The 19,880-nt window shown below is 41.1% G+C and overlaps 1 protein-coding gene across 2 annotated transcripts; it reads left to right on the top strand.

Moving 5' to 3' along the window:
* The first annotated feature begins 3,407 nt into the window (after window positions 1–3,407).
* On the top strand, window positions 3,408–18,901 carry si:ch211-106h11.3 (CCN family member 1). Of its 2 annotated transcripts, none has more exons than XM_026927404.3 (5): window positions 3,408–3,692; window positions 9,298–9,511; window positions 11,120–11,548; window positions 12,588–12,772; window positions 15,141–18,901. In XM_026927404.3, exons 1-5 carry the CDS (start codon window positions 3,636–3,638, stop codon window positions 15,444–15,446), a joined length of 1,191 nt encoding a protein of 396 aa, XP_026783205.3. In that variant the 5' UTR covers window positions 3,408–3,635; the 3' UTR covers window positions 15,447–18,901. The 2 variants fall into 2 exon arrangements, with proteins under 2 accessions (XP_026783205.3, XP_026783204.3); XM_026927403.3 differs by having other exon boundaries at window positions 9,295–9,511.
* The last annotated feature ends 979 nt before the right edge of the window (window positions 18,902–19,880 follow it).

The raw sequence follows: 19,880 nt of genomic DNA, 5'->3' as shown, positions 1-19,880 counted from the left end.
GTGATCATGACATGTTTTAGACTTTACAAGAGTTATATTTAAACTACATGTTTTATATGAGTTGCCTTATTCTCTCTACTTGACTTTAGTTTTTTTCTCATGCCATCTTTTTCCCCTCATCTCTCACTTTTTCTGTCCTGGTATTTCTCAGTCATTCTTTTCCCACTCGTTCAAAAGGTGATAGATATGTTCTTCTTTTGAAAACCACCACCCTTTTCCTGCTCATTCCATCATCTTTTCCCTCTCTCTCTCTCTCTCTCTCTCTCTCCATTACACCACTATGAGTGTGCAGGGACTATGCTACAAGTACGTGGTGTGTTATTGTTAGGTGACGGGGTCGGGACCCATGCGCATGCGGAATGTGTTCATATGTGTGTTTGTGTGTAGTTGGTTTGGTGTAGCTGTAATTTGGTCTGAATGGAAATAGAAAAGAGCAAGTTATGTCAAATTATAGCATTTACTGGTGTGTGTATGTTACTTTATGCCCTGTCATAACACCTCACTCTAAAGGAACAGATCAAATGAGAGGCGGCGTATGTGTGTGTGTGTATAAAAGGCCGAGCGAGAGATTAAATTGTGTGAGTGTGTGTGTGTGTTTGGTGGTTTGGGGGGGGGGGTGTAGAGGGGTACTCTACACACATTATGGGCTATGAATGTGCGTGGGTTGAGTGTATGATGAGTGAAGGGAATGGGAGGGAATGTATGAAAGGGAATGGGAAAGTGAGTGAGTGAGTGAATGAATGAATATGGGAGTGAGAAAATGAGAGAGTGAATGATTGAGAGAGTGAGTATGAAAGTGAAGAAGTGGGTGAATGAATGAGGGATGGAATATGTAGGCAAGGGAATGAGTGCCAAAATACTGGAACTGAGTGAATGTCTGAGAAAGTGAGTAAAGGAATGAGGTAGTGAGTGCATGACTGAGAGTGAATGAAGGAGGGAATAAGTGTGTGAGAACATGAGTGAATGAATGAGGGACTGAGAGTGTGAAAGACTGATTGAATCAGTGAGGAAGTGAGAGCTTGTGAGAGACTGAGTGAATGAATGAGGGAGTAAGAATGAGTAAGAGAGTGAGTGTGAGGGAGAAAAAAACAGCCATTAGCAAATACACTTCTCCTCCAGGATACTAAGGAAGAGATAAAGTTAATCAGTAATGGACAGAACATTCTCTATAACCCACTTTATGACTCTGTAGTGGTGTAAAACACATCTCTTTCACCAGACAAGTCATAGAGCAAGTCATGCATTCACTCTGTCTCTCACACTCTCTCATACACTCTCTCACTCTCTCATACACTCACACACTCACACACTCTCTCATACACTCTATTGCTCCCTCACTAACTCCCTCATACACTCTCTCACTCCCTCATACACTCTCTCACTCTCTCATACACTCACACACTCTCTCACTCTCTCATACACTCTATTGCTCCCTCACTAACTCCCTCATACACTCTCTCACTCTCTCATACACTCTATCACTCCCTCACTAACTCCCTCATACACTCATACACTCTCTCATACACTCACACACTCTCTCATACACTCTATTGCTCCCTCACTAACTCCCTCATACACTCATACACTCTCTCACTCCCTCATACACTCACTCCCTCACTCTCTCACTCCCTCATACACTCCCTCACTCACCCACTCCCTTGTACACCACTTCCTCATACTCAGTGTATGAAGGATTGAGAGATTGAGTGTATGAGGGAGTGAGAGAGTGTATGAGTGAGTGAGAGAGTGTATGAGGGAGGTAGTGAGGGAGTGAGAGTGTGTATGAGTGTATGAATGAGTGAGAGAGTGTGTGAGTGAGTGAGTGTATGAGGGAGTGAGAGAGTGTATAAGGGAGTGAGTGAGTGTATGAGGGAGTGAGAGAGTGTATGAGTGTATGAGGGAGTTAGTGAGGGAGTGAGAGAGTGTGTGAGAGAGTGTATGAGTGTATGAGGCAGTGAGAGAGTGTATGAGTGAATGAGGCAGTGAGAGAGTGTATGAGGGAGTGAGAGAGTGTGTGAGAGACTGTGTGAGTGTGTGAGAGAGTGTATGAGTGTATGAGGGAGTTAGTGAGGGAGTGAGAGAGTGTATGAGAGAGTGTATGAGTGTATGAGGGTGTTAGTGAGGGAGTGAGAGAGTGTATGAGTGAGTGTATGAGGGAGTGAGAGAGTGTATGAGGAGTTAGTGAGGGAGTGAGAGAGTATATGAGGGAGTGTGTGAGTGTATGAGGGAGTGTATGAGGGAGTGAGAGAGTGTATGAGAGAGTGTGTGAGTGTATGAGGGAGTTAGTGAGGGAGTGAGAGAGTGTATGAGTGAGTGTATGAGGGAGTGAGAGAGTGTATGAGAGAGTGTGTGAGTGTATGAGGGAGTTAGTGAGGGAGTGAGAGAGTGTATGAGTGAGTGTATGAGGGAGTGAGAGAGTGTATGAGAGAGTGTGTGAGTGTATGAGGGAGTTAGTGAGGGAGTGAGAGAGTGTATGAGAGAGTGTGTGAGTGTATGAGGGAGTTAGTGAGGGAGTGAGTGAGTGTATGAGGGAGTGAGAGAGTGTATGAGGGAGTTAGTGAGAGAGTGAGTGAGTGAGTGTATGAGGGAGTGAGAGAGTGTATGAGTGTATGAGTGAGTGTATGAGAGAGTGAGAGAGTGTATGAGGGAGTGAGAGAGTGTATGAGTGAGTGTATGAGAGAGTGAGAGAGTGTATGAGGAGTTAGTGAGGGAGTGAGAGAGTATATGAGAGAGTGAGAGAGTGTATGAGTGTATGAGTGAGTGAGAGAGTGTATGAGAGAGTGAGAGAGTGTATGAGTGTATGAGTGAGTGAGAGAGTGTATGAGAGAGTGAGTGAGTGTATGAGAGAGTGAGAGAGTGTATGAGGGAGTTAGTGAGGGAGCAATAGAGTGTATGAGAGAGTGTGTGAGTGTATGAGAGAGTGTGAGAGACAGAGTGAATGCATGACTTGCTCTATGACTTTACACCAGTCATAGAGCAAGTCATAAAGTGGGTTATAGAGAATGTTCTGTCCATTACTGATTAACTTTATCTCTTCCTTAGTATCCTGGAGGAGAACTGTATTTGCTAATGGCTGTTTTTTTATGGCACGCATCACACACAGGAGGCAGCTGAGCATATTTATCCAGGTTCTCACAAAGCAGCGGTCAGACAGGGAAGTTATGAGCGATTTCAAAGCACCGGTAATATTTTCTTCTCTCCGCTCGTGTATAAATAAACATGGCGAGAAAGGCCGCTGGCTGCGGTGTGTAGTACATCTGAATTTTCATGAATGACCGCATTGATCTGTGTGACCACGCCTCCAAGCGCGAGCTCGTCCATACTGTCCCCCAGCACGCGCGCTTTTTTATTGGCTCAGCGACAAGAGGTGGGCGGGGCGTCTTTAGAACGCGCAACTGTCATATATAAAAGTAATTCGAATAAAAACCGTTAAAAAAAAACCGTTAAAGGGGCTTAGGAGACGGACAGCGTCTTTACCATAAACTGTGTGGATTGTTCTTCTTTCCTTCTATTTTTATAAAGAGATCATTTACCTGGACGCTATTTTGAGTGTTTCACTTTCTCCACAACACCTTCGTTACAATTAAACAGCAAAACACATCAGCAAAACATCCTCTTCTGGCTGTATTTTGGTGATGAAGATGAGGGATGTCTTGTGTTTTCTCCTCTTCATGATGGTGGCCCTGGGCTGGGTGAGTAAACCTTCAGAAATCAGTCCTGACTTCATTCTGCTGCTTGCTTTGTGTTGACATGTTGTTCACAGCCAGGATGAGGGCCAGGGATCAGTGTTACAGTGGATCACCTTTGAGCTGCTCACAGGAGGTCTGTTTAACTGCTCTGCTTGAACTTTTGAGAAAATGGCATCATTTATACACTAAAGCAGCTAAAAACCTACAGGTACATTGTGTTTTTCCCAAAGATACAAACCCCCTCAAAGCTGTAAACACACCCTTACCTCCAGCTCCTTAAGATCTCAGTATGTTCCTTAAATGTTCCTCTACAATCATGGTTTTCTCACCAAAGATACAAAACATGTTCCCTAGAGAGCACCATCTCAATGCCAAGCCTTTCAAAGGTCACAAAATGGCTTTTTAAAGCCTTGAACTGTAATAAGTGTTTGTGGATGGTTCATGGTTCTTTAACCATTTTACTTAGAGCTCAACAAACTTAACAGTTATCTCACACCACAACAAATCTTCCACATAATGTAGACATTTATGGTAAGAAATGATTTTACCATCCTTCAAAGAAGCCACCAAACGGTTCTTTAAGGAACCAAAATGGTTCTTCTGTGGTCTATAGTCAGGGGTTCTCAAACTTTTTAAAGTCAGGGACCCCTTTAACTTTGACAAACACCATCAGCACAGGTTTATTTAATAAACATAATCCAAATAATCGGCTCATTAACTTGATGACTACTACTAATATCTTTTTAGTGTTTCATGCAGCCAGAGAGCACCATTTTAGCTCCTTAAAGAATCTCATGATGGTTTGTTCTTTAACCATTTTGGTGCCATAATAACCTGAAACATCATTTCTCACCATGACGTCCATACTATGTGGAAGATTCTCTGTGGTGTGAAATGATTATTAATTTCATTTTGGCACGAGAACAATCCATCAAATGGTTCTTTAAGGAACCAAAAATGGTTCTTCTATGGCGTAGGTCGAAATTAGGTCGAATTTCTGGCACCGTTATCTTCACGATTGTATCTTTAAACCACATTTTAGTGTTCCACGCTGCCAAATTTAACTGATTCAGAGCCTGAGCCTGACTGATATCATTCATCTTCTTAATATAATCAGTAAAGCTGAGACTGGGGTCTAATTTAGTTCTTCCCTACTTCCTAATTTGAGTTTTTATTTTTATATTATACCACTTTTTGTTCTGCAAAGGTCAGTGATTATATTTTTAAAACACACACACACACACACACACACATTGACAGCTAACATACTCCATGTACTTTTCATAACACTGACAAATAAAATGTCTGTAATATTTACATAATTGTCTTACTGTTGAATATATAACTGTGTGTTCTCTCTCCGAAAGGTCATGTGACACCACACACACACACACACACACACACACACACACACACACACTCACTCACTCTCACACACACACACATACAAACACACACTCACACACACTCACACACTCACACACACATACAAACACACACTCACACACACACATACATACATACACACACATACATACATACACACACACACACACACACACACACACACACACAGAGTGCAGTCAGTGGGACACTTTGATGTCAATATGAGTTGAAATGTAATCTATAATTACGCTGGTCTCTGTTTTTAAGCTCGATCCTGATTAAAGATCCTCTTTTAGTTTTGCTAACGTTGGAATGATATACAGTATTTCCAGATATTAAACACACAACACGGACTGTCTTTTTTTGTTTTTTTTTTTTTTGCGTTCTGTTCCATTTGCATAATTAAACCGAGCCCTGTGTGTGTGACAGGTGTGACATCTCTTCAGAGTCTGGTAGAAATTTCATTCCCGGTATTGCAGATTTAATCATTAGTTGCAGTAAGCGGCGCTCAGAATAGCCATTGCTCGGAAACAGTCGGGCCCTTTAGACCCCTTCTGGCACTGATTTTCAGTGTTTCTGCCAGAGTCATTTAAAAAGAGGGAAAAGGTCGGGTAAATACGAATTATCTCCGGCCCACATCTGAAACAGGTTTTGCTTTGAGAAGGGAGGAGATCTTTGAGGAGGTCGGAGGTGTGTGTATGTGTGTTTGTGTGTGTGTGTGTGTGTGTGTAAGAGAGAGAGAGAGCTGATTTGGAGGGTGTGAGGGGTGTTACACGGGCTCAGGACCTCTCTGATTGGACTAAATGATCCGCAGTGAGGGAGTATCACAGAATTGGCTCCCTGAGACGGCAGAGAGAAGGAACAGCTACACGATTATCCGAAATCGTCAGGTGGAAATCAGGACTTCTCTCTGAAGAAGTCTTTTCGCTCTCTGTGTGAATGGAAATGTAATAAATCTGTTAAATGAGCAGCTCTCAGTAAGAGACTTGAGCTTTTATACTGACTCACTGTGGATTAAAAAAAAAAAAAAAACAATGTCTAAACATCATTTCAAAACAGGATATAGTGCACTTTCTATACAAGTATACAAGGAGTTAGTGGGACATCAGGAACTAGGGCCATACAGCAGGAAGCTGTGTATGTGAATAATGAGGCGATTTATGTGTGTTTGAACAAAGTAAACACTAAACTACACAGTGTGAGGAAGACGGGTTTAATGGTTAAGTGATTAAGAACCACCGCTCTAAATGACGGACACCCACCTGACGTTAAACCCACGGCTCAGTGCACGTCAGACAAGATACCTTCAGTTCTGCAGCCTGGACCTGGCACGCTTTCACTGGAAAGTCATAAACTGAAGCTAAACTGAATCTCCACCTAGAGCAAATCACCAAGAAGACCAGAAAAGCACTCCATTCACACCACTGAATACTGGAGACTCACTCTCAACACAGCGCCTCTTAATCAGTTTATTTGCTTGAACAAAATGTATTTTTAACAATATTTGTATCTGTAGGTCTGGAATTAAATCAGGAAAAAAGCAATCCTTATACCATCCATCTTCCCTTAGCCACTGATCTAGAATATAAATAAATATGTAAAGAGATTAAAAAAAAAGAAACTAAAACAGCATTACAGAAAGTCATAATAACTTATAAAAGTCTGGAACAGGAGGACAGGGAAATAAAAATATAGTATAAATGTTTTTTAGGTGCAGGGAGGAGACCATGTTGAGAAAAATAATACTATTGAAAACCAACAGCATTTTTATGTTTGAAATATGCTCCTGGTTTTCCTGAAATTATAAGCTGGTGCTGTGTGGTTAGAGCTGGAGTGGCATGAAGAATTCAGTGTCCAAACTAATATCACGCTTTCCAGTACAGACTTCTGCTTACAGAGCCGCTTTTCCAGAGCCGACGACATTCAGTACAGTATCACTAACTTTACTCTGCAACTATGTGCTAAAAGCATTATTTATCTATCTATCTAAAGCAGCTCATTTTTAGATTTTTTTCATTTCTTCCATTATTTTGCCATAAGTATTGATAATAAAAGCATAGTTTAGTGACCCACTGTAAGCACAAGAAGTTTAGTTTGAATATTTTTAAAGAGACTTGTAATTTGTTTAAAGTTTAAAGTGCTCCTGGTCTCTTTAACCTTTTTTTTTTTTTTAAGCGATATGCTGCACCTGGAATTTTATTTGTGAACGTTATCATCCAGACTGTTAACAGCGCAGCAGATTTCCTGATCATGGTGTGTGTCACGGCCCCGTGTGCCGGTGCAGTTTGCCATCACTGAGGTTAAATGTACGCCGAATGAATGTATAATGAATGTGAACCTGATGACCTGAGACAGATAAACTTTACTGAACTGAGGGTGTCGCTGAGTGTTTGATCCAGCCAGAGCTAATTTCATTCAGAATTTCAGAAATGCTGTAGAGCAAAGATGCTTTCAAAAATTATATATTTCTACATTAAAAAAAATACTATAAAGGACAGTAAAAAAGTAATAAATGAAACAAAGTGAATTTTTGGTGTGACGATCTTTGATTAAAAAATAAAATTAGTAGTACAATGTGTGCAGTTTTATAAGGAAATGAGCTGGAAGTGTTACTGAGCATCTTGCAGAAGCAGCCACAGTTCTTCTGGAGACTTTGACTGTCGACTCGCTTCTTATTTCTGCAGCGAAACCCAGCAGCCTTCATTATGTTTTTATCTGAAAAGTGTCTCTTATGGAATCTGCTGCTTTCTTTACTGACATACAAACATTTTTCTGTAACATTTCATTTTGTGCTGGAAAACTAATGTTTGGAATCTAAAATGTTTTTGTACTGAATCAATAATGTAGACGTCAGAAAATAAACATCTATAACAAAGTTTGTACTAAAAAAAATAAGGTGCTTAAGACTTGCACAGTGCTGTATATACACATACAATTACCTCATTCATAGCAAAATAGCAAGTAAGGAATAAAACACTTGGCTATGAGGAAGCGACTCTAAGTGTTTTATTCCTCCTATACCACAGCAACGCTAACAGGGCTTTTCTTTATAAAGAGCAACACTGTTCATTTGATCAGTTTATAGTTACGTTTAATGTTGTGTACGTTTAAAACAAGTTCTCACTTGCGTTATAGCAGCTATAAACAGTCGTTCCTCACCAGTCTCTCTTTTTAAGTTGAAAAGACAAAATGCAGTTTGTCATGTTACCGAGAAACTGGACAGCCCTCTGTATTGAAGACTCTCCTGTGGTAAAATAAATAAATAAATAAATTACTGACTTTCACAAAGCGCTGACACTGGAGACTCATTCCATAAATAAAAAAAAACTTACAGATAACTTCACCATATCAATGATTACATGCTTCTCTTTGTTTAATAACAGCACATTTTTTAAACACTTTTAATGATTACCTGGAGCGTTCACCACACAAATCCCTGTTGCTAAAGAAACAATAATGTATTAGAACGAGTGCATTAATATAAACCTGTGATTTGCAGCTGCACTACTGTCAGAGCTGCTGTTATAGAAAACTAATCAACACCTTCTGACCAATCAGGATCCAGAATTCAGCAGCACTGTGGTATAAAGCAAAATATGAAGTGTATATTGAATAAGCAGTTAAGTAACAGATGTTTTTGAAAACTTTTAGGTTATTTGTAATATTCACTTATCATTTAAGGAAACTGTCTCATCAGTTTTAGGCATTGAGTCATAATTTCAAGAAATATATATTTTTAAAAATCCTCAAATTGTGGAAACAGCCTTCTGCAAATTTAATACCTGCCCTTCAGTTGTATTAATAACAACCAATTGAGGATGAGAGGAGATGCTGTGATTAATCACACTGTGGGCATTAAATTAATCTGTTCGTATCGATTCCTAGATTTTACTCTTTTGCTAGAAATGAGAGTGTACACTTTTAACACTGGGTATTTTTAAGTTTGAATATGTTTGAATAAATCAGAGCCCTAGTTAGCTTGCTTTGTTAGTCAGGTAGCTGATTTTCTTTGCTCTTTGATACAAAAACTAAACCTTTGCACATTAAATCCAGAGTTGTGTTCATTATTTATCAGTGCTGAGAAGCTAGAGAGGGATTGTGAGACAACGTCATGTGCACAGCATGCTAGAAGCTATCGTGATTTATTTCAACCATTATACGCAGTCTGTTCTTCTCTCTTGCCCGAGTGTGTGATCTGTCGTACACCCTCTCCTCTCAGCAGGCCGAGGCAGGATGCCCCAGGGTGTGCGAGTGCCCTCCTGAGCGCCCCGTGTGTCCTCCAGGTGTGAGTTTGGTACCTGATGGCTGCGGGTGTTGTAAGGTTTGTGCTGCTCAGCTAAACCAGGACTGCCACGAGGGCCGGCCATGTGACCACCATAAGGGGCTCGAGTGTAATTACGGCAACGATGTGGGCAGCACTCGCGGAATCTGCAGGGGTGAGTTGTGCTGCTGCTTGGCAATGGGGACCTGTCTGTTATGTACAAAAGTATCCCTATTCATGGAAACAGTAAATAAAATATTAGCTGCTACATTTGCATTCCTCAGTCGGTGTAACAGTTCTGTTCATCATGTTAGTGCATGAAAAGTGGAAGGAGGCAAAAATAAATGAACCACAAAGACGGGAAAACTTTATTCTTGGGAGCACTTCCAAAAAACACATTATTTATCGAGACACCCAATTAAACACGTGCGGGTACCGATAATATTTTAAAATGTCCATTATAATAACAGAAACGTGCCACCATCTACGGTTTAGGTATAGCATGTATGCTTTTCGACCCCTTGCTACAGAGATATGAGAGAAAACAGAGCAAACCCATATAAAATTCACCCAGTCATCAGAACAGCACATTCACTGAAGGGGAAAGGACACGGAACCTCACACAATACTGCACTTTGGACATTCTGTATAACAGATAGTTTATTCAACAACATAAAGAAAGAACATCACTTTGACCTGTTTCTCTCATCTTTAAGACAATTTTATTGCCTAGATTCTTTGGGAAAACTGGTCCATGTCACTTTCGACCTGCTTTAACGCACAGCGGGTTGATGCAGTGTTTTTCTCACTGAGCTCCATCATGACTGCAGGCTGAATTTTATTTCCGAGTGAGTTGCCTCATACATTCCAGAGTATTTATATGTTGCTATATAAAGGAACTATTTGGGTTTGGGTTGAGGGTTTGTTGAAGCATGAAGCTGGGCATGATCGCTCAGAGCCAACGCTCGATTCAAACCAAACATCTTCTGTAAACATGTCAAAATTCCACCCTGGGCTAAGAATAAAACTGCACTAAAATTCAAATAAAAACTTTATTAATGTATTTCTCTGGGTTTTTGTGGCTGAAATCTCTCTCATTCCAGCATAAATGATTCTTCCCCTCACTGATATGTTTTCACATGCAAAGAAAAAAAATGTCCAAAATTAAAACGTCCACAATTTTCCCCCAGATATAGTCAAATAGCCGAGACATGTTTGGTTTGCTTCTTTAGTTTTGCACTGGAGCTACGAGGCGATTGTAGCTAATAATAATGGATGTTTATAGCCTCCAGTTTAGCATGGTGCAAGTGCCATGTCTAAAGCCCTGTCTAAATCATCACACACTCCTCACACAGCTTTCTAGAGTCGTTCAGTGGCTCAGACAGACTTGATGACAGACACAATGACACACTCCACGCCAGCATCAGGCTCACGTAATAAACATGGACTTCAGATTTAGACGTAGTTCAGATAATAATACACTTCCAGAATGATTTATATATTTAATCTATAAATACAGACTCATTTATGAGACTATTTATGTACAAATTGTGTTACTGAGCCAAACAATGTTTTTTTTTGTGTGTGTGTGTGTGGTGATTTATGCTAAACTGGAGGCTATAATCTTTCATTACTTGTTAGCTACATTAGCCTTATCGCTCTAATGCAAACTCGTCTTGAATGATCCACAACATTTTGGCCGAATTACTACTTCAACATCGTCTTTACATGTTTTTTTTTTGTTTTGTTTTTTTTTCCGAACCACTCGTGGGTTCTCTTACAGCCAAACTGGAAGGCCGCTCGTGTGAGTATAACGGCCGTATGTACCAGAACGGCGAGGACTTCCGCGCCGGCTGTAAGCACCAGTGCACGTGCATCGACGGTGCTGTGGGCTGTGTGCCTCTCTGCCCTACAGAGGTGGTCCTGGCGTCGCCTGCCTGCCCTTCACCGAGGCTGATTAAAGTGCCGGGACAGTGCTGCCCGAGTGTGGACTGCCACCGCGGCTCCTCGGTGCTGCCCCCTGTCTACACAGTCCCACAGCCGCCCCCATACATCCACCCTCACCTCGCGCCCTTCCCTAAACCCTTCCCTAAACCCTTCCCCAAGCACTACCCAAAGAATTACCCACACAGGCCAGAGGACACGCTGAGTAATGAGCTGATGGATGTGGGGAGGAAGTGGGAGAAGCCCCGCAGTCACAAACCCACGACAGGTGAAAGACCGTGTGTGTGTGTGTGTGTGTGTGTGTGTGTGTGTGAGTCAAGCTCAAAAACAAAATAAAGATAACCTAAATGTAATTTATTCCAAACTTTTTATCATGTCTGCTGTAATTCTGTCTTCTCAAATCAGGTTTGAAGCCTGACACATGGCAACACATGACCGTCTGTAAATATTCTGCCTTCTTAAATCCATAACCCATATTTTTAATATCTTGCAGTTTTGTTTAGAAAGGTAATGCAATGAAAGTAAATTATCCTATATCTCTATTTACATACCATGAGAGATGCAGACGTTTGCACTCCACTGAATACGAGTGTGTGCGCTGGGGATTGTGTATAATCTGTAATCTGTGTAACGTGTGAGCTGACCCACCAGGAAGAAAAATACATCAATATATTTCCTCATAGCCAAAATACGTGTACCGTATATCCGGTATATATCATGTCACGTCATGGGACTGAACATTTGGCTTCACCAGATATTAATTAATTAAAATTAAAAAAAAAAAACCTACCTAAAATGTGTTAAAATCAGAAATATAGTGTCAGCATGTTGTTGTGTTGAAGCGCATGTGTGTTTCATATATTAATGTCTGCTCATTTTTATGAAGGTGCCAATATTTTTGGAGCTGATTGTATTTTTCATATTTTTTAAAATGATATAATTTACTATTTTGAAAAACATACTGTATGTGTGCATACAAGAAAGCAGGCTTTTTTTCCCCTTTAACTGTTTGCGTATGCCTTTGAGTGCTGCGTGACTATTTTCCAATGGAGCCTTGTGAACCAGACACACACACACACACACACACACACACACACACACACACACACACACACACACATATATATATATACTTGCCTAAAGCATGCAGCTTTTTGCTCCACTGCGTAATCGCCTTCTCTGTGCATCAGTGTTGGTGGTTTGGTGAATGGTGCTTGTGTAGTGACTTACTCCCTCTCCCTCTCCCTCTCCCTCCCTCTCTCCCTCACCTCTTTTTCCTCTCCGTCTCATTCTCCTCCTCTCTTCAGCCTGGAAGAAACTGGGAAGCCCTGACAAGTGTGTGGTCCAGACTACGAAGTGGTCGCCGTGTTCTCGGAGCTGCGGTATGGGAGTGTCCTCCCGCGTCACCAACCAGAACGCTCAGTGCAAGCTGGTGAAGGAGACGCGCCTGTGCACCATCAGACCCTGCAGCTCCATGGCCGTGCCTGTAAAGGTGCTGCGCTCCTCCTGTCAGCTCTCACGCCTTTCCATTCGAAAACCACATACTTCTCCTCCTTGCAGTGTTTCCTGGAAAACATGCTAAAACACACTCTATAAAGCCGGGATAATTTATCTACACAGATAAACAACCACTGATATTTACACATTCTTTAAAATGATTTTTACCTGAAACAGCTAGCGTGTTGACACAATGTCCATACAGGTTTGGCAGTTGGTATTCAGTTTTTTTTTTTTTTTTTTTCAGACCATCATGTTTCCATTGCTACGAGAAAACGTTTTCATAGTAGCTAGTTAGCTAGATAGCTGGAGTAACTAGCCTCCTGGCTCTTTAGTGATTACAGTGTTTCGTGGGCTCCTTCTTACTGCATGAAGCTTGTTAGACGAATTTATGAACGCGGTTAATCATAGCACTTAAACGACGAGTGTACGATGTGTCTTCTTCTACAAGTCGACCAAAAGTAAACACGCTGGCTGAGACAAATCAGTAGCCCATCACTATCCAAACTCGAGTAATAACTTTTATATACAACGCGAAGATAAAACATCACAACTCGTAGCCAAACGTTGGATTAGAAATCATTCACCGTATTCGTGTACGTAATTCTAATAACCTATTTTAGCATCTATTCCTAGGGAACATTTAACCTAAAACGCTAACGTGGTTAACAGGTAATTTTGCCTTTTTTTGGTATGATTGTCTCCCTAATGAACCCCACAGTGAAGGTCACCTTCGTTTCTTCATTACTCCAGAAATCCGTTGGGAAACTCCATGGGATACGTCCATGCGCATCTCGGGAATAGGCTAATTCCGCTAAGTCTCGAGCACCTGTTGTTATTGTTAGTGGTATGGGGCAAATGTGACACAGTGACGCCTCTGAACTGCTGCTGGCTAATGCCAAGTGTTTCTCTCATTTATATCGACCTTCACTGTCCTTCTCTCAAACACCTGTCTCTCTCTCACACACACACATACACACACACACACACACACACACTCATGTTTCCATGCACTGTTATTTCATCTCATGAAAAGGTTATCAACATGTCACGGCAGATCCTAAACGCAATGCAAGACACTTAAAAATATTTTAAAATATTCATGTCTAGAATATCTCTTCAAATTGTTTTGGAACCATGTGTCATTTCCACATCATTAGAAAACTGACTCTAATTCCCTTTTAAGCTAATTAGCTAAAACAAACAGCTAAAAAAAAAAGCTGTCATCATCTAGCCATCCATCCACTAGCTAACCTAATTAGCCGTGTTTATTACTAATTAGGAAATGGCTACAGCTAATTAGGTTGGCTATTTTTAGTAGTCTTAATACTTAATGCTTTTTTTTTTTCAGGCTTATTAGATAAAACTTTGGCTCTGTCTCAAATTGTACACTATGCACTATACTCAGACTATAGACTTAACCATCTGACTGTAAAGTTGTGCTCACTGTGTCTGTTTATTAGCACCTACAGGAAGAAGTTTAGGGAAAAAGTAATACCAGTCCCCATATGAGAACAAACACACAAAGTAGTGAGATCTTTATACGACAGTGGGGCATCGTACACGGTACCTCGTCATTCACCCGCCACAACCACCTACTACCTCACGTTTTAAACCTCAAAATGTCTGCCATAAACTTCTCGCTTCTAATTCACGTCTAAGTGGCGTTCACGCCATGTGCGGTTTGAAAATCTCAGGCTACAAGCAGAGCTGTACGATATGGGGACACATACCGTAGGACGATAGACAAATGTGTACTGATAGATGTTTTCCTATATCATCTACATCGCCAGTGTCGCAATGTCCACACTTTTCAGCAGCCGATTTACGTCACTAAGGTGTGGAGCTAGCTACTAGCAGTGTGCTGTAACAAAAACAATCATGGAGGAGCATGGAAACTCCCCGCAACACTCCAACACAGGACAGGCAATGGCTGTAAAAGATGGCAAGTAAAAGATGAGGAACTGGTGCCTAAACAGGGAGGTTCTTCTGACATGGACGTGGTTTGAATGTAACAAATCAGACACTGACCAGAGAACGACCGTTTGTAAGACCAGTCATGAATGCATGCAGTTACACTGTATAGAGCATTTTTTCATCAATTTAAGAGAAAAGTAATATATCGTTTCAAGATATGAAATCATCAATATCGTGATATTAGATTTTGTCCACATCGCTCAGTACTAGCTACAAGTACAGCAAAGTTTAAGTTCTGGTACATCACATCTATCCGAAGTTCTGAGTGCACTAAAATTAAATGCTCTGGCGAATATGTTGGTCATCTTTCCTGTTGGTTTCTTAATTCTTCTTTATCATTGACCATGAACGCTAACGTCCCATGTTTCTGCTCTCTGCTTTAACAGAAGGGGAGGAAATGTTCTCGCACGCAGAAGTCTCCTGAGCCGTTACGTCTCCACTACGCAGGCTGCCGCAGCGCTCGTCTCTACCGGCCCAACTACTGCGGCGTGTGTCGGGACGGCCGCTGCTGCTCCCCGCGCCGCACCCGCACCTCGTCCGTGGTCTTCTCCTGCCCCGACGGCGAGCGCTTCGAGAAGGCCGTCATGTTCATCCAGTCCTGTAAGTGCAGCGACCAGTGCGACCACCTGAACGAAGCCTCGCTCCCGCCGCAGCGCTGGCTCTACGGAGACACGCACAAGTTCATTGACTAGCCGCCTGGCCTCCGTCCAACTCCGCCCCTTCCTTTTCCCCCAGCCAATCCCTGATAGAATAGGCGTACGTCTCGAGAGCAGACGTCGAACTGACGGCCCGGAGTCGCAAACGCTTGTAGACGGAGTGAGAGCTTGGACAAGCGGACGAGAACAGCCAGGAGTATTTAGTATAGTGAACTTGTAGTGTACACTTGTAGTTTATTCCATCACAGATTTGGTTAGAATCACTGAAGGAACCTGGTGGACAAGTAAAGGATATGATCTTATGAAGACATTTTGTATTTGACCCTCGATGAAAAGGGACTGTTGGACTAGTGGACTGAAAGAAGTGTGTCCTTTTAACCCAGGAAAAACTTCACAGTGGGAAATATGCTTCTCAAGATTGTTTTCCATTTGCCCCAGACAAAAAAACTAGGACAGATGGGATCATGGGATAATCCTATAAACTCTATCAACAGCTTTTTTTATACGCAGCTATTATAACGATATGACGGTATTTATTGTGTGTCAGATGATGATGTCAGTTGGTGGGAAGGAGCTCATGCTTCACGTGACAAAGGGAAACACGATGGATTCCTGGACTTAAAACTTGGTTTTAACTTGGACTTGTTTGCCCAGGATAGAAGAATGTGGCCTTACTCCACGTGAACTTGACTTTGACCCTGATTCCCGGTGCCAGAGATTTTTCTTTACTTGAGCCCGAGGATCCAGGAAAAGAAAAAGAAACGTTCGCCAAGTGCCCTCGCATTCTGGCGTCCACACGGCGAGTCGCTGACTCGGTGCAAATTACAATCCTGGGATCAGCAGCCCTCTGGTTTTGCTGTTAAAGAAAAAAAAGTTTTAAAAAAACGCCAGCGTATGAAGTAAACATGTAATTTAAAAAGTGACGAGCAGGGACCGCTCCCGATTCGCTCTGTAATCTAGCTTACGATGCCTGAAGCCCAGGCAGACGATGCTCGTGTTCTCGTGTGTCTTTATGACGCCGCGGTCTCCGTTTCTGCCTCCTGGCTCTGATATGCAAGACGCTGGAGGTGACATCACCCTCGTTAGCGAGACCAAAAACCAGCACGCGAAACATCAAGAGCTGGAACCAAGTGACTCACAGTTACACTCCACGTGCACACCAGTCCTGAGCGGCTCGGCTCACACACGACGCCGGATTTCAACTGCAGAAATATATCACCATTGATGGCTTAATGTTCATGGTGTTCACGCTAAATGTGTATTTTTTTTTTATATATATGTGCACCTTCGCATTGCTTTGAACCCACATTACATATTATAATAGGAATGGTTTGGCGAAAAATCAAACTTACTCTAAAAGTAGCGGATTAGATGTGGTTGGTGTCCAACAACTAAGATGCTGCTTTTGGCTGTTTTGACTGTAACCATAGCAACGTTCTTACCAGTCCTAGCTAACTAGTATGGGCTAACTAACCAGCCTAGCTTGCTAATTAGATTAGATTTATAATTATCTGTAATGCAGATGGGGTAAAGATTGGTGTGATGAGGTTGCTTGATGTCAATGAGGCAGAAAAGTTGAGAAGTTGAGCTGCTTGTGCAGTTAAAGTTAGAGTGAGACGTCACATCACGTTCAGGTGAACGTCCCAAACATACACTTTAAGTTACATTGCAGTGTTGGAATATCGGTAATGAAATGTTTTTGATGGCTGTAAAACAAAGCTCATTTCTCACTGGCACTGTTTTCTATGTTTTTGGGGTTTTTTTTCTTCGTTTTTTTTTTAAATTATCCCCAACTTGCATCCTGATTGGTTCAAGAGGTAAAAAAAAAAAGCGCTTAACGACACTCTGTACTTTTCTGAAAAGTTAATTTTTTTCAGAGCTCCACCTACGATTGAAGTAAACGTGTGCTGGTGGTGTGAAAGTATGAAAGCAGTGTCAGTGACGACTTGGGACTATAGCACTCTATAAACATGAATAAAACTTCACCGCGTAGCTGAACACTGGAACGTTAAAGGGGCGCCATCTTGGACAAGCAGAATCCGTCAGGATGCCCTCATCAAAACATTTCTGAAAGCTGGATGCGATGCTCTTCTTTCATCTTAAACGTGTAAATGCAGATGATCTCAGTTTCCACAGAAACGGTCGTATGTATGTAAAGATGTGGGCGTGTGTTTATGGGAAGCGAGTTTCGAGCGAGGCAGACGAACATGGCACGCTAACTACGTTAAAGGTTGCAGAGGAAAACTGTGTACATTTGATTCTTTCGTCAAACTATTCCTTCAAACTATTCCAGCCATAATGTCATAATGTGTGTTTTATTTTAGTAAACGTGATGTTTTAATTTTCACTGTAGATTTTTTTTTGGGTTGTTGATTGATGTATAGCTGAGAAAGTGAGAAAGCAGTTTTTTTTTTAAATATCAGCTGTCTGTAAAGTGCTTCTAATGCCCAATGCCAAGACATGTGGTGTATTTGATCTTGTCTTCATACGTTTATTTATACAGATCATAATTCATCCAGCTCAGACTCAAATAATCCTGGAGTCGTTTAGTCTTTAGCAACTGAAATGTCCTCAAAAATACATCCTGTCTCTGTCACAGGGTTGTGTCCTACACACACACACACACACACACACACACACACACACACACACACACACACGAGTAATGACTCATAAAAACACATTCAGGTATCTGTTTAAACTCGATGAACAGTCTGAACAATACGCTTGATGTTGTGTATCACTGAGAAATTAACCAAAACACAACTTTGTCTCTGGTTTGTTTAAAACTCACAGGACGACGCGCAACTCATCCAGCGCTTATTATCAGAAATGTAACAGAATACAGTCTGATTTTAGGTATCTCTATTTATTTTTTTTTTACTCCATTTCAGAAGACTTTACTTTCTCCTCACTACATTTCTCTACGATCGTACGTTTATAAAGATATAAGACGACTCGTTAGCATCAGACATCTTCAAGGAGTCGATCTAAATTCCTGACAAACCTCGACTTTATCAGCGGGAATGAGATCTAATAGACATCCGTGTCATCTATCTGCTGCTACGTTCACTTCTGTATTCATCACAGCAGTCTGGATTGTGACAGCTAGCTATTAGCGTCCGGCTAGTTTCTACTGTATCATGCTAGCTAATGTTTGCACACATTCATCTGGTGAAAGAAGCACTAATTTGTCATCAGGAGCTAATTTATGTAGCTCATTTATGTAGTTTTACTTTCACACTCAGTAAATTGAAGAGTTTATACTTTTCTCCTTTGACCTGAGTGAAGAATTTGAAGCTGTAGATTTATCTTAACATTTATCAGAGAATTTATTTAGATGACTAAAAGACATGTCTACTTTCCTGTTACCATCTCAGCTGATTCTAGTGAACGAATACAGATACGGGAAGTTTTCTTCCAAACATGTCACATAGACAGGAACGACCAACATGACGTCATAAGCGTGTCACTTTCTTATTTTTTTTTTTTTAAACAGACACAATGATCTGAACAGGAATCCAGGCCTGGAGCTCTTTTTAGGACAAACACACACCTGCTATACATAACCACAGTGTGTGTGTGTGTGTGTGTGTGTGTGTGTGTGTGTGCAGTAAATCCTTTTTAATGAGGTCTGCATCTGTGACTTACAGAAGCATTTTAATCTAGTGAGGTCTATAAAACTATTTTCCTATTATGCAATTACTGGCTTAGCAAGACTAAGATCTCTCTCTCTCACACACACACACACACACACACACACACACACACACACGCACGGGTAAAAATAGATATCAGTATTAATAGAGCTGAAGAGAACCAGACCTCCCGTCTCGTCTAAATGATTATGGTGACTGGAAAAAGGTTCATACAGACACTTTTACCTTAAAGTCTAACACATTTAAGTAAGCAATAAAACAGTTATAGGAAAACTAACTTTGTTGATCCATTTCCCAAAGTGTTTTATTCCTCTTGTAACTCAGTAATTTGTCAAGAATTTATTTTTGTTAATCAAAAAAACTTCACGGTATACTTTTTATCCATTTCTATTTACATTTAATGTTGCGGAACATCCACGAAACAAGTTAGTTCCTGTTCTCACTCACATTATAACAGCTATAAACAGTCTTTCCCTCACCAGCCTCTCTTGGAGTTAATAAGAAAAAGCAAACAAACAAACAAAAATGCAGCTTGTCACATTACCAAGAAACCACGAAGTGTAAACTGCCCTGTCCTGAAGATGTCTGAAAACTTTAAAGTTAAACTTTTTTCAAAGTTTAAAGTGTTACCGCTTTATGCTGACATTGGAGATTCCTTCCATAAAATGTTTGTCAATAAACATCTTCTGACAGATCAATTCACAATTTTAATATTTAATTTCAATTTCTAATTTAATCCGAAGTGTCTGCCGTAAATGAACCGTTACTATAGAAACGATAACGTATTGGAACAAGCGCATCAATATAAACC

This window comes from Pangasianodon hypophthalmus, chromosome 29, assembly GCF_027358585.1.
Source record: "Pangasianodon hypophthalmus isolate fPanHyp1 chromosome 29, fPanHyp1.pri, whole genome shotgun sequence".
Taxonomy (NCBI): domain Eukaryota; kingdom Metazoa; phylum Chordata; class Actinopteri; order Siluriformes; family Pangasiidae; genus Pangasianodon; species Pangasianodon hypophthalmus.
This window is presented reverse-complemented; position numbering and strand designations above follow the sequence as displayed.

Excerpts from the sequence above, each read along its gene's own strand:
- si:ch211-106h11.3 (XM_026927403.3), top strand. The coding sequence starts at position 3,636 with ATGAAGATGAGGGATGTCTTGTGTTTTCTCCTCTTCATGATGGTGGCC. Across the intron at positions 3,693-9,294 it reads TGATGGTGGCCCTGGGCTGG|CAGGCCGAGGCAGGATGCCC; the intron begins GTGAGTAAACCT and ends CTCTCCTCTCAG. Across the intron at positions 11,549-12,587 it reads CAGTCACAAACCCACGACAG|CCTGGAAGAAACTGGGAAGC; the intron begins GTGAAAGACCGT and ends TCCTCTCTTCAG.